The following is a 14175-nucleotide window of genomic DNA, read 5'->3' on the forward strand; positions in this document are numbered from 1 at the left end:
CGCATGTTCTCACTCATAGGTGGGAATTGAACAATGAGAACACTTGGACACAGGAAGGGGAACATCACACACCAAGGCCTATCATGGGGTGGGGGGAGGGGGGAGGGATAGCATTAGGAGGTATACCTAATGTAAATGACGAGTTAATGGGTGCAGCACACCAACATGGCACATGTATACATATGTAACAAACCTGCACGTTGTGCACATGTACCCTAGAATTTAAGGTATAATTAAAAAAAAAAAGATGTTACCTTTAGTTTCTATAGGGAACCAAACATCCCACGACTCTAACTTCCTTGGCTATTGTTTTAAGTTGCTATTACCCTCTTGCTTATCAAGTTGTTCATTTGCTTCTCAGGGCCAGCTAGGTGCCTGGAACTTCTCTTGAAGGAACTCAAGATTTTCCTTTATTTCCATGCTGGGGGCGGGGGAGGCCCATAGGCCCCTCAAGGGGTTCCTGCTCCATCTGAGGTCCATGTTCAAAAGAATTGAAAGTAGATCTCAAAAATATATTTCTACACCCACATTCACAGCTGCATTATTCACAATAACTGAAACATGGAAACAACCCAAGTGTACGATGATAAATGAATGGATGTTAGATGTTGTGTATACATGCAATATTGAGACATCAAGCAAAGATTAAGTATGTTTAACTTTGTTAAAGAAGTGGAGCCTATATTTAATAAAGGTTTTTGTGAATTTTTCAAAATAAAAATTGATATATAGAATACAATTTTTCAAAGTTAAGAGCTTTAGACCCTAAGACCCAAAGTTTGAGGAACATTGCATTACAATTAAATCATGTGATCACAGAGCTAACATGTAAACATGAGCACAAATGTTGGTGCTGAAATTTCATGTTCATGAAAATTTTACGTCATCATAAACATTTAAAAGCAAAATTTAAAATTCATGCAGAAAGTCAGACACTCAAGAGTGGACTTAGGAGAAACAATGATACAAAACATTGAATCCTTAAGAAACTTGAGAATCCTTGAAAAAAATTCTACTAATATGCATTGAGCACCTATTTTGGTTTAGGCCACTGGGATTTCAATAGTAAATAGGGCAGTCAAGGGCTAGAAACAGGAAAGAGTGAGGGACTGTGTGTCAGGAAATGCTTCTTTAAGGAAGTTTTTTGTTTTGTTTTGTATTTTTGAGATGGAGTCTCCCTCTGGTGCCCAGGCTGAAGTGCAGTGGCACAGTCTCGGCTCACTGCAACCTCTGCCTCCCAGTTGATTCTCCTGCCTCAGCCTCCCAAGTAGCTGGAATTACAGGCATGCACCACAGGGTCCAGCTAATTTTTGTATTTTTAGTAGAGACGGGGGGGGTCAGCGGGGTGGGGGGGGGGGGCGCATCTCACCATGTTGGCTAGGTTGGTCTCGAACTCCTGACCTCCAGTGATCCACCTGACTTGGCCTCCCAAAGTGCTAGGATTACAGGCATGAGCCACCGCGCTGGCTGAGAAATACTTTTAATTAGGATCAGATGGATGAGTACCTGTTAGCTAAATTGAGGGCTAGGGTAAGGAAAAGACAATGAGACTAGGGGCAGGATTGGGATGAAAGGAGAGAAATATAATTTCATAGTCAAGTGGAAACATTGTTATAATATTACTTCAAACTTATATCATAAGTTAAGTTATGACGTCACCTGTTTCTCTTGGAGAAGCCTATTCACCTTCATTGGAATGGGAAGCTTTCTCAAGAAATGTCAGAGGATTCAAATATATTCTTGCTTTGTTAGTTGAGTCAGTACCAATAGTAGACTTGTGATTAGACTGTCAAACAAAATCCCTGAAGGGATTTCACACTGTTAAATGCTTGGTTTTTATTTGTTGGGTTTTTTTTTTTTTAAATGGCATAGATGTAAATTTGTGAATTACAGAAAAGAAGTAGTTTTAACATGAAATGGACAAAATTGATTTCTTTCTCTGCTTACAGAGCTTAATAAGAATTTCAGTCCATAAGCCTTTCAAATGAAACAATAGAAACTCCAACAATTCAGAGCTAATGTAAATGAAAACGGTTATCTTCCAAATCACAGCATAATAAAGTAACCTTGAATCATTGGTGTTGGCCCTATATTGTTTTTTATGTGAATTAAATGGCAATTTTCAGCATTATGTAACAGTGATGGAATTAAGTGATGTTTCTAGTAAAAGAATTTTGCAAGTATAATATATTTTAGTATTAAATTCCACTTGTACATTTAGCAATTAAAATTATTCTTGAAATGATGATGGCATTTGAAGGGATAGGGAGCTGTCAAAGAGGATTTGAAGCTTAATTATCTCTTTGGTAACAAAATGCATAATCTTCCATTACAACACTTATTTTCTTATGGTAATTGACTCATTTGTTCTCTGGTTATCAATTTAACTTCCCAACCACAAACATCTGCTCTTACAATTGTGTTTAATTGGTGTGAATACTATCTACAGAGTAGTTAAAATCCAGAAAACATTTTAAGGGCATTATTTTATAATTCATGAAAGGGAAAGTAATGATTAATTGAACATTGCTTATGATGATTTTTTCTAATAGTCTGTGAAAGTCTGTTTACTAAAAATGCATACTGAAATTATCTGCTCCCCCCTCCTTTTTTTTTTTTTTTTTTTTTTTTTTTTGGAAGAGGCTTTTGCTGTGTTTTCCAGAGTAATTACTTACTCTGCCTTAGGGGGAGCCTCAGTTCTTGCAGTTCTTTAGACTCAAGGAATATGTTAATGCCTTGGAACATGGTACCTTAGTAGTTAAGAGTATAGGCTTTGAAGGTAGAAAAAAATTAGTATGCTATCATTTATAATCTAAATAAGAGGAGTGGGGACAAATTGTGGGTGTGGGTATGTGCTTATAATTTTCATAATGGAATAATAAATCATAAATTTACCAGTAGGGTAAAGGAGGAAATAGGATGAGAGAAACAGGCTTAGAAGGTAGGTAGGTTTGTTTGAATGTACCTTGTCTTTATAGATTTAAAAATTTACAAAGTAGTTCCTGAAAATGTAAAGTAAAATGAAACAGGTGATTCCAAAGGTGTATCCAGTTGGTAATATAGCCACACAGTAAGTTACAATTCTAAGTATATGGAATTATAATTCCATGTAAATTTAAAATTGTAATTGGACTATAATGTACCTAGTGGGATTTACTCTAAGGACACAACTGCAAAAAATCTTCAGTTGTTTTCTTTTATCATATTGTTGGTACAAATGTTTATTCTGAGACTATGGGTGTAGGATAAAGTAAATGAGTAATTATGTTAGTGTCATTGAGAACAGATTTTTGGCTTGAGATACAGAGGTAAAATTAAGAAGATTCAGCTAAAACCTACAGTCTTAGACTTAATTGAAAATATCAGTAGGAAATCATGATGAAGTTTATATTTAAAAAATACAAAATTGCTGACTTTGTCCACAAAAAGGGTCTCAGAGCAGTGACCATAAACTGAAGTCCAATAGAGTCATGTGAAAAAGGACTCAGGAGCTTTCACTGTGTTCAGGTTTCCTCCATTGGTCAAATATGGGATAGTTTAAGAATCAAAAGAATAATAACCTCAGTGAATTGAAACAAACCAAATATATCTTAAACTAAAGGCTCTTAATACTTAAACGAAAAATCCTCAGCAATTACCTTTGGGAGAGGATATTAGAAAACCAGCTCACTGTTTTGAAAACGTAAGTGAAGGGAAAAAGTCAAGCATTTATTCTGCCCCTTTTCGAAGTACGGTACTTTAGGATAACCAGATAATTGTGGGGTTATCCTAATAATTGAGGGAATATAGTAATAAGTAATATAAGGGATGTTTCTCTTTACAGAATGAGTGATAGAATAAGAGTATTACTATTTTGCACCGCCTGATGGGCAATGATAACCAAAGGCTGTTAACATCACCAAAAGAGAGATAGACACACATGATGAACCTCCTGATAGATGCACATGGAACTGCCTATGAAGTAGTCTCGGGGGAAAAAAAAAAAAGACTAGCCTGACTCCAATCAGGGTTCTACATTTAACTGTGAGCTTTCAGAAAGAACATGTTAAATACCACTATGGCAATGTAGTCAGCAAAAGACAGATTGCAGGAAAACCTTATATTACAAATGACTTGGTTTCTTAAACAGATTTCAAACAAAAGATAAAGAGGAGTCTGTAGATGGAAAAAAAAACTTAAGAAACAAATTAACACCAGTGAATGCACCTTGTTTGCCCAATATGAATAAAGTAGATCATTTTTAAGAACATAGAGGCCAGGCGTAGTGGCTCACGCCTGTAAACCTAGCACTTTGGGAGGCTGAGGTAGGAGGATCGCTTGAGCCCAGGAGTTTGAGACTAGCCTAGGCAACATAATGAGACCTCCTCTGTATAAAAAAATCAAAAAATTAGCTGGGTGTGGTGGTGCGTTCCTGTAGTCTCAGCTACTTGAGCGGCTGATGCAGGAGGATTACTTGAGTCTGGGAAGTCGAGGCTGCAGTGAGCCATGATCACGCCACTGCACTCCAGTCTGTGCAACAGAGTGAGAACATTGGCCAGTTAGTGAAATGTGAATACCGACTGGGTAATAGGTGATATTAAGAAACTATTATTATTATTATTATTATTATTATTATTATTATTATTATTACTTGAGACAGAGTCTTGTTCTGTCGCCCAGGCTGGAGTGCCGTGGCACAATCGTGGCTCACTGCAACCTCCACCTCCTGGGTTCAAGCGATTCTCCGGCCTCAGCCTCCCGAGTAGCTGGGACTACAGGCATGAGTCACCACGCCTGGCTAATTTTTGTATTTTTAATAGAGACGGGTTTTTGCCAAGTTGGCCAGGCTAGTCTTGAACTCCTGACCTCAGGTGATCACCCGCCTCGGCCCCACTAAGTGCCAGGATTACAGGCGTGAGCCACCATGCCCGGCCAATAAATTATTTTAGATACCAGCCTGATGATGGTATCATGGTTATGTTTAGAAATGAGAGTTCTTGGCTTATAGAGGTACTCAAATATTTATATATGAAATAGTGTAATACGTGGAGTTTGCTTTCAAAATAATATGTGTGTAGGGTAGAGGTTGGGAATGGAATGGATTAAGGCATAGATGAATCAGTATTGACCATGACTTGATAATTGTTGAATCAACGTAATAGGTACATAGGATTTATTCTATTCTCTTAAATAAAAAGTTTTTTAAAAGAATATAGGTTTTGGAGTCAGACTGCCTAGGTTCAAAATCCAGATCTGTCACTGACTAAGCCTTATGCTATGGAGTTACTTAGCTTCTCTGTGTATTAGTGTCCTTGCCTATAAAATGGAAATAATATAATATTAACTGCATAATAGAATTGTTGTAGGAACTAAATGGTTATAAGTGGAAAGCACTTATGAATGTTAGCTTTGATGTGTTCATTATCGCACATCAAAGATATACGTTAAAGTTATAAATCATTGGCTAAAGATCTTAGTGTACTTAGGAATAGTCTAGTTGAATTGCTTATTTAGTAACCCAGGAGTTTGAAACCCACATTTAGCAAAATGTCCAGTGGTAGAACCAGAACTCAACTTTATGTCTCTTGACTCCTAGTCTTTACAACTGCTTTACAGTAAATCATTTCAAAGACTATCCAAGAGTCAAAAGACAGAATTTTTACAAATTTAGTTAAATGATATAATGGCTTTTAATAGTAATTCATGAGTCAGGCAGCATCTCATCTAAAGAATAGATAAGCACTACACTGGGCAGGCAGAACAGTTAGTTTTTGTAGGGAAACTTGAGCAGGAACAAAGAAACAAAGTGGATTGGTTAACATTAGTTGCTTCAGATTACTTTCATTGTAAGGGTCAAAGCAGAGGGGCTTTCTTATGTTGGCTGAAACTGTCCCATTTGGGGATTTGACACACACACTCTCCTGATTTCTCAGAAGGTCAGATAAATAACTTAGGTTTAGTTTGGTGATACGCAACTTTGGCATGAGCGACTTCATTTTGGTTCAGTCTGTTTGGTTTGATCTGTAGAGTAGAAGCTCAATCCATATTAGTAGTCTCCCATAAATTTTATTTAACACAAGTAAGCTTAAGTAACCTTGTTCTAAATAGAAAGACTCACAGTTGCAAACATGTTCAGTTTTCCTGTATCTAAAATGTATTGCAGTTCAAATGAAGACTCCAAGTTCTTGTTTGTCTGTTTGCTTTGAGAAGGAACAGACAAACTTAACATAAGATGAGTCTAAATTTATCTGGGGAGTGGAACACTAAACAAACATGTTAGAAAAATTTTGAGGAAATAAAGGAAGAATATTTGTTCCACCATATATTATAACATATTGCATAGTTATAATAATTTTATGGTTCTGGCCCAGGAATAGGCAGATGGATGAAACCAATTAGTGTCCTGAAATAAACCCCCAAGAGAACGTAGATTTTAGTATTAAATCTTTCAAATCAGTCATTCTTTTTGGGATGACTGATCTTGCCAGATATATGTAAAGCTGGATACTTAGTAAGTCTAGTTTGTTTCATAGAAATATCAGAAGAAAATACAAGTGAATATTGTTATAGTACAGAAGAAGAGAAAGCCTTTGGAGTAAAAATAGTGAAATACAGATGCTAAAATGGAGAGAACTTATAAATTTTACCATATGCAAACATAAAACTTTGTTACAATAGATGCCTTAAGTTAAAGACAGAAGAGGAAACAAATATTGGCAGCATGTATAGCTTACCGTATTAGTCAGGGCCCAGATAGGAGCCAGAAACTATACTAGGCATTTGAACAGAGCAAATTTAATATAAAGAATTATTAATGGCCGGTCGCGGTGGCTCATGCCCGTAATCCCAGCACTTTGGGAGGCCGAGGCAGGTGGATCACCTGAGGTCGGGAGTTCGAGACCAGCCTGGCCAACATGGTGAAACCCTGTCTCTACTAAAAATACAAAAATTAGCCGGATGTGGTGGTGCATGTCTGTAATCCCAGCTACTTGGGAGGCTGAGGTACAAGAATCGCTTGAACCTGTGAGGCGGAGATTGCAGTGAGCCGAGATCACGCCGTTGCACTCCAGTCTGGGCAATAGAGTGAGACTCCATCTCAAAAAAAAAAAAAAAGAATTATTAACTATTAAAATCTACTTACTAAAAAGGGCAAAATAGGACATTAAAGAATACAAAAATAGTAAATATAGGGATTAGCTATGACTACCTCTTGAGCTGAGGGAGAGAATCCAAAAATCAGGAAGACTGTTGTTCAGACCTTGTTGGAGAAAGTGTAGCTGCTGCCAAAGGACATAGCTATGGGCCAAAGCTGGGGCACAGGAAATCCCCTGCTGGGAGGCCTCAGAGCTGGTGTGCAGAAAACACCTGCTGGGGTGCTGTGGGCTGGACAGATGATAAGCAGAAAATTGCCCACTGGGATGACATGAGTTGGAGCTGGTGTACAGGACCCTATCCAATGGGATGCAGTGTGTCAGAGCTGGTGCACAGAAAGCCCCATGCTGGAGTAAGCTAGAGAAACTTACAGGAGGGTGATCATTATTGGGTCTTTCACAATCAGCCTCACCATAGGAGCAAAAAGAAGAGCATCCTCCAAACTGAAAATTAAGCCCATGACTCTGCTTTGCTGTGCAACAAAGCACCAGCTGACAAAAGTCCATATCCACTACTGCAAAGAAGGACAGATTTGGAGCTGAGAGCCTTGAAATAATAACTCTCATTATACAAAAAGCTCTTATATATAGATAAGAAAATTATAAACACTCTAATTGGAAAAACGGCAGCATATTTAGATACATAATTCACAAAAGAATAAATATAAATGGTTTGTCATTGTTTGAAAGGATCAAGTCAAATTTGCTATTAATAGATTTCCCTGATTTCATCTTGTTGTACAGATTTATGTTTTCTGGATCTTCCATCACTGTGAATGTATGTTGTTTCCTAAGATTATACATGATTTCCCTCCTTGGGGGAGGTTCTGCTTGCCTGGGGTTCTACCTCCTCTTTGTACTGTTGTTCTTCATTTACCTAAGTTATGTAGCTAGTTTAGATTTCTCTCCAGGGCCTGCTCTAGACAGTGCAATAGGCCAAAAAAATTCTTTTTTAAAAAAGGAAAGGGAGATTGGAAAGGCATAAATAAATCTGTCTCTACTCACATACAAGCATGATTGTCTATGTAGATAATCCCCAAACTGTATTTACAGAGGCTGATACAGCTAATGAGATAATTTAGGATGGCCACAGGATAAAAGGTTAATACACATAAATCAGTTTCATTCCTACATACTAGCAGAGAACAACTGGAAATTTTAAAAAATTTAAAGTACCACTTAGAATAGCATCAAAAGTATTTGAAATACCTAGGTATTTATCTAACAAAGCATGAATGAGATTTGCTTACTGAAATCTGTAAAACATTTATGAAAGAAATCAGACTTAAATAGAGAGATAAACCTGTGTTCAGGGAAAAGAAGACAATATTTTTAAGACGTCAAGTTGCCACAAATTCAACACAATCCCAATCAAAATCCCAGCAGGCTGGGCAGATGTTAGGTCAACTGTAAATAAAGCTGCTGTCGTTGCCATTGTTGTTGTTATTTCATAGAACTAGCCTGCAGTGGAGCTTGCTGCTTTGTGATGTAGGGAGTTCCTGTCATTCACACTTTTCAAATACAGATCGCTAAGACCCTTTGTCAAGGATGTCATATAGGAAATTATATATTAGGTAGGATGCTGGACTAGATCTACTTCAACCCTTCTAATTAAAAATATTATGATCTATTATTTGTAAGTTAGCAATTTACAACTGTGGGGCATGTGGAAAGGGAGCTACTGGAATATTCAGACTTTTTCAAATGTACTTATCCTTTCCCCGTCACCCTGTAAAACCATTGCATATAATGAGGGATCTTAGTAATAGGAGTGTGTTGCATGAGTGAGCTGTTTAAGGACTCTAATGTGACGTTTGTTTTACTTTGTTGTTGTTCTTATCAAGCTGACTGAAAAGGAAAGTTTTATCAATCTTTTCAACTCTTTGAATTCTAATTATAGCTCTTAAAAAATGGTATAAATCTTAGGGAAGTATTCTTTAATATTTATTTTTAGACATTTTTAATTTCTCCAATATAGTCAACTTAGTAAATAGTTCCAAATAAGGAAACTCAGAAATTATCTTTAAAACAGTTAGTTGTACCAGCAAATCATTTTTTAAAGATAATTGTATTCCTAACATGTATTTTTTATTATATATTTATTTTATGCTTTTGCAAAAATATGTGAAAGCTTCAAATAATGAGTAAAAATCCTGTGGATTTTATGATTTAAAAATTGGTTGAAATATGAATAGCTGCCTAGTTCTATTTTCATTAATGTCTTAATTTCCTTTTTATTTTAAAGCTCAACCTGAATTCCTGAAGCAGCCTACTAATATATATGCTCACGAATCTATGGATATTGTATTTGAATGTGAAGTGACTGGAAAACCAACTCCAACTGTGAAGTGGGTGAAAAATGGGGATATGGTTATCCCAAGTGATTATTTTAAGATTGTAGTAAGTATTTTTCAAAGAAGTGTGTTTATTTCTGTAACCTTTAGATATTTTTAAATGTAGTCACCGAGAGATCAGTTATCTTATATATACTAGTTTGTGTACTGCAAATGAAATGGAAGAATTCACATAGAATGTAATACCTTCATTGGCTGATGAGAAAGCTGAGCCCAGAAATACTCTGGTAGCTTATGTAAGATCACATAGCAAGTCAGTGGCTTACCTAAGCCTAGAGTCTAGACTCTTACTTGAACACACTGGCACTCTGAAACACAGCTGCCACCATTTTCTGGCAGATGATTAGCACACTTGTGTGTGCGTGTATGTGTGTCCCCAGTTGTCTTCACAGCTCTCTGTTCAAGAAGCAGAAATCTTTCCTCACTTCTTGAAGTGTGGAAAGATGATCCTTTTGAAAAACATAATATGTAAGAATGCAACTGACTATACAAAACTTAACCTTAAATCGTATACCGATGCCCAGACCCTTCAAAATAAGGATGACCCAGTGTCGGACAATTTTGTAGCAATAGTTATAAAGATTCTTTTTTAAAAATGCATTTAAAAAGTGTCAAGTGTATTTAAGAACACTCAGCCATAATTGCTTTTTACTATATATATATAGTAAATGATTCTTAGATATTACCTACTATTATCATCAATATCTAACATTTTAGTAATAGAATTATCCAGCTTTAGTAATAAAGATTAATGACATACCTTGAGATCTATACATGACATTCATAAAAATGATCAGAACTATAGTTGTTAAAGACGTAATGTCTCATTACAAATTTGTCATACAAGTAAACATTCTTAGAAATATATTTTCTATTTTTGAAATGCATGATCTCCTGTTGCAAAAAGTAATTTACAAGTATTTAACATTAAAAAGCAATCTGTTATAGTTAAAATAGCCTCTTAAAATCAATATTTGGAAACTTTAGAAAATTTTTAAATCATATTTATTATACCAATAACAATAGTTAAATTTTTTTTTTTTTTTTTTTAAGACAGGGTCTCGCTCTGTCACCCTGGCTGGAGTGCAGTGGTGTGATCATAGCTCACCGCAGCCTCAAACTCCTGGGCTTAAGCGATCCTCCTGCCAACCTGAGTAGCTGGAACTACAGGCGTGCACTACCATGACCAGCCAATTTTGTATTTTTTGTAGAGATGGGGTTTCACTGTGTTGCTCAGTCTGGTCTTCAGCGCCTGGGCTCAAGTGATACTCCTGCCTCGGCCTCCCAAAGTGCTGGGGTTACAGGTGTGAGCCACTGCTCCTGGCCCAGTAGTAATAGTTGACATTCATATAGTACTTTTTTCGTTTAAGGAAAGCTCACATGGCTTCATTTAATTTATTGTAGTCTAATCTGTTAGAACTATTGATATTATAGATAGTCTTAGGAAAAATAATGCCTTAAATTCACAAATTGGACTTTAACTATGGTCAGTTGGTATTGCGTGCCAGATCTTTTTCCAGGCAAAGGTGTAGTTTGCAAACAGTGAGAGTATGACTTTCCATACGTTAAGTTCTTCATTGTGAATGACAGTATGTACTCTTCTATTCAGTTAAATTGGTACCTTGCCAATGCTTTAGTATGAAATTGAGTTAACAAGTACTTGGATAATATTTAATAATTGAATCATAAAAACTTTACTTGTTTTTTTCCTCTCCAAAAAGCATATTTTTGAGATTTTGATCTGGTATTTATCAATTAAATTATGTAATTTTATTTATGCTTTTCTTCTTCAGAAGGAACATAATCTTCAAGTTTTGGGTCTGGTGAAGTCAGATGAAGGGTTCTATCAGTGCATTGCTGAAAATGATGTTGGAAATGCACAAGCTGGAGCCCAACTGATAATCCTTGAACATGGTAAGAGGGGCTGAAATAGTCAGATGATAGAGGCTGTGTGCTTGATGAACGAGCACCCATCCGTCCAAATAACTCATGATTGATAACCCATTAGTAAAGGCCAATATGTGGCATAGCTAAGAGAAAAAGAATAGCAGTCTAAATCATTTCTATTACATAAAGTTACCTAGAAGCACAATTTTGGATAATGTTGAAAAGAAATTTTTACTAAGAAAAGGAAAACTGAATATTATAGTCTTAATAAATTAATTTTTAAAAGAATTTAGTCATCTTAATCTCACAAATATATTTCTGTCCTATAAAGAAAAACTTCTTTTTTTTCCAATTCTATACACTTTTATTAATACACTTACAAAAAATAACATTCAAACACTGAGAAAACTAAATAACTTTGGAAGCAGAGCTCATTGTTTTCTGCTTACATGTAAGTGACAATTCTGGGATGTTGGCACAAAATAGTCAACATTCATAAAACCCTGACTACTATATATCAAACATAAGTTAAAATCATAGGCACTAGTTTATCAAATCCACATTTCTTAGAAAAACTTAGTATTTATTTTGCATTGAAATTTTTAGTTTTTCCAGAATACAATTAATTTACCTTTTCTGATTACCACCAAAAAACCAAGTTTATTATTTAGAAATTCAGATAACAATGAAAAGTATAAAGAAAAAAATCCATCCTGTATCTCAAATTAGGGAACGCACACTGTAATTTGAGCAGAGTTTTAATATAAGGAATTAACATTGATATTGGGATTGGAGTAACAAAGGTTTGACTAGTAAGAAGTAAAGAGAACTCTAGACAATATAAGAATGGCAACTATCAGGAGCAACTACAACCCCTAGGTCTGAGATAGAGCCCTCAGGAAGAGGCCCCTCTTTTTACGGTTGAGATCCAGACCTTGTTGGAGAGGGTGTAACCATGGTTTACTGGATGGCAGAGAAGTTGATGTGTTTTGCTCTCTAAACTTGCTCAAAATCTCCTTTCTTGAGGGTTGGGGAAAGCTGCTTACAGAGAGGTATCTCACTGGAGGCATTCTGCTACAAAACCACCCAGTGGATCAGGTGTAAGGGGAAGCTGCTGGCTATAGGAGGCTGCCAGGGTAGTACACTAGAACCAGGAAGGAAACTCCTTTCTTCTGTACTGTATCTCCATTGCCTTCTATTGATAAAGTTTAATACATATGCCAGCTGGCAAAGGAAAAGTATATAAAGGACGTGGCTCTGTTTTTGCAGCATAGGCAATGAAATCAGAATTTGGAGCTGAGAGGCAGTAAATTGATAACTGGTACACACTTCAAATCCTACCACCTGGGTACACTGTGTATGGTTTTATAATTTCCTGTTTTGTTGCAACAGCATGCTGTGTACATCTTTCTATGTCAACAGTTGATCTGCATCAATATTGTTTCTTATTAAATAATATGTATATATATATATATATATATACACACTGTTTTATATAACAGATTTTATATTGGTTAACATTTAGATTGTCACCTGTTTTTTCCTATTATAAACAAGGATGTATTGAACTTTTTATGTGATTATTTTCTTATACGAAATTACTAGAAGTTGAATTATTGGATAACAGTTCTGTGTTAAATTGATAAGGGTACCTGTTGGGTGCATTATTCATTTGTTTTAGCAACTGAAACATTTTTCATTTTGAGCATTTCTCAAAAATACATGAAAAAGATGCCACTTTAGACATCTGATCTTTTATTCAAGTCAAATACAATCAGGTATTGGTGTGCCTCCAGGAAGAATTTCTCTGATGATTGTAGTTTGGCCAGGGAAGCTAATTGGCAAAGATGGTGGCACCTACTCTGGCTTTTCACTAACATGGCATATATGTAGGATTTTTGTGTGCTGTTTTTTTGAAAAATATACTTGAGAGTGCTGTTACAGAAAAGCATAAAATATTAGAACTGCTTTTTTCTTCTTAGGTTTGTATATACCCTCCCCTGTTTATTGGAAATGATTTTAGTAGAAGCATGCCATTTTTCCATCTTGGTGAAATGCCTGAGTACAATTACCAAATAAGGCACTAGCAGAATTAGTGAGGTAGATAGGCTTATTTCTTTTTACTTGTGGCAGTGACTTTTCTTAGTAAACCTCATGGCTATTTGGGGTATCTTTATTTACATGGAACTAAGCAAAGGCACTTCAGTATATTTGTGTTTGAGATTACTGTTACAAATCTAACTCTAACAGTAGAAATGGTTAAGTATGCCAGGAAGTTCCTAAACTAATCCTAATTGGGCTTTCCTCTGAAAATATTTGGATAGTGTAAAAATTGTAGTCATAGTGTATTTGCTTCTCTCTTTTTGAGAATAGTGTTTTATGAGCTGATGAAATTTTTTAGTGACGTTATTGGGCATGCATTAAAGATGCATAGATTATAAGAAGGAGAGTAAGTGTCATGTTATTAATTATGTTTTCTATTTTGCTGTTTTAATTTGCAAGATAAATATTTATACAGGAAAGCTAAAAGAAGGAATACAGTAACTTACTAGATCTGAGCTCTTTTTTTTTAGAGTTTACAATATAATAAGGGATGTAAGAGATATATAAAACTTGAATACCAGTCCAGATGCATAAATAAAGCAGCATACAGTTCAGAAGAGAGGAATTCTGTCTGTGTGATCAGGGCATTTTTTCATGTAAGGTGTCCCCTTTGTAATAGGCCTTGAATTATAAGATTTCTAGATGTTAATTCAAAGGAAGACCTGGATCAGTATGGAAATAAAATAGAAGACCTGTTCCTG

General features: G+C 35.7%; 1 protein-coding gene across 13 annotated transcripts in view; it reads left to right on the plus strand.

The window, feature by feature from the left end:
* The window catches only part of NEO1 (neogenin 1), a 256156-nt gene that overhangs the window by 118098 nt on the left and 123883 nt on the right, over positions 1-14175 (plus strand). For all 13 annotated transcript variants that reach the window (XR_004067391.3, XM_055363714.2, XM_031002302.3 and 10 more), the window contains 2 exons: positions 9376-9530; positions 11278-11398. Coding sequence is in view for 12 of the 13 variants with exons in the window: in XM_055363714.2 (XP_055219689.2) it covers positions 9376-9530; positions 11278-11398 (276 nt within the window). In the remaining variant the exon portion in view is untranslated. The remainder of the gene's footprint in view (positions 1-9375; positions 9531-11277; positions 11399-14175) is intronic.

This window comes from Gorilla gorilla, chromosome 16 (genome assembly GCF_029281585.2).
Source record: "Gorilla gorilla gorilla isolate KB3781 chromosome 16, NHGRI_mGorGor1-v2.1_pri, whole genome shotgun sequence".
Taxonomy (NCBI): domain Eukaryota; kingdom Metazoa; phylum Chordata; class Mammalia; order Primates; family Hominidae; genus Gorilla; species Gorilla gorilla.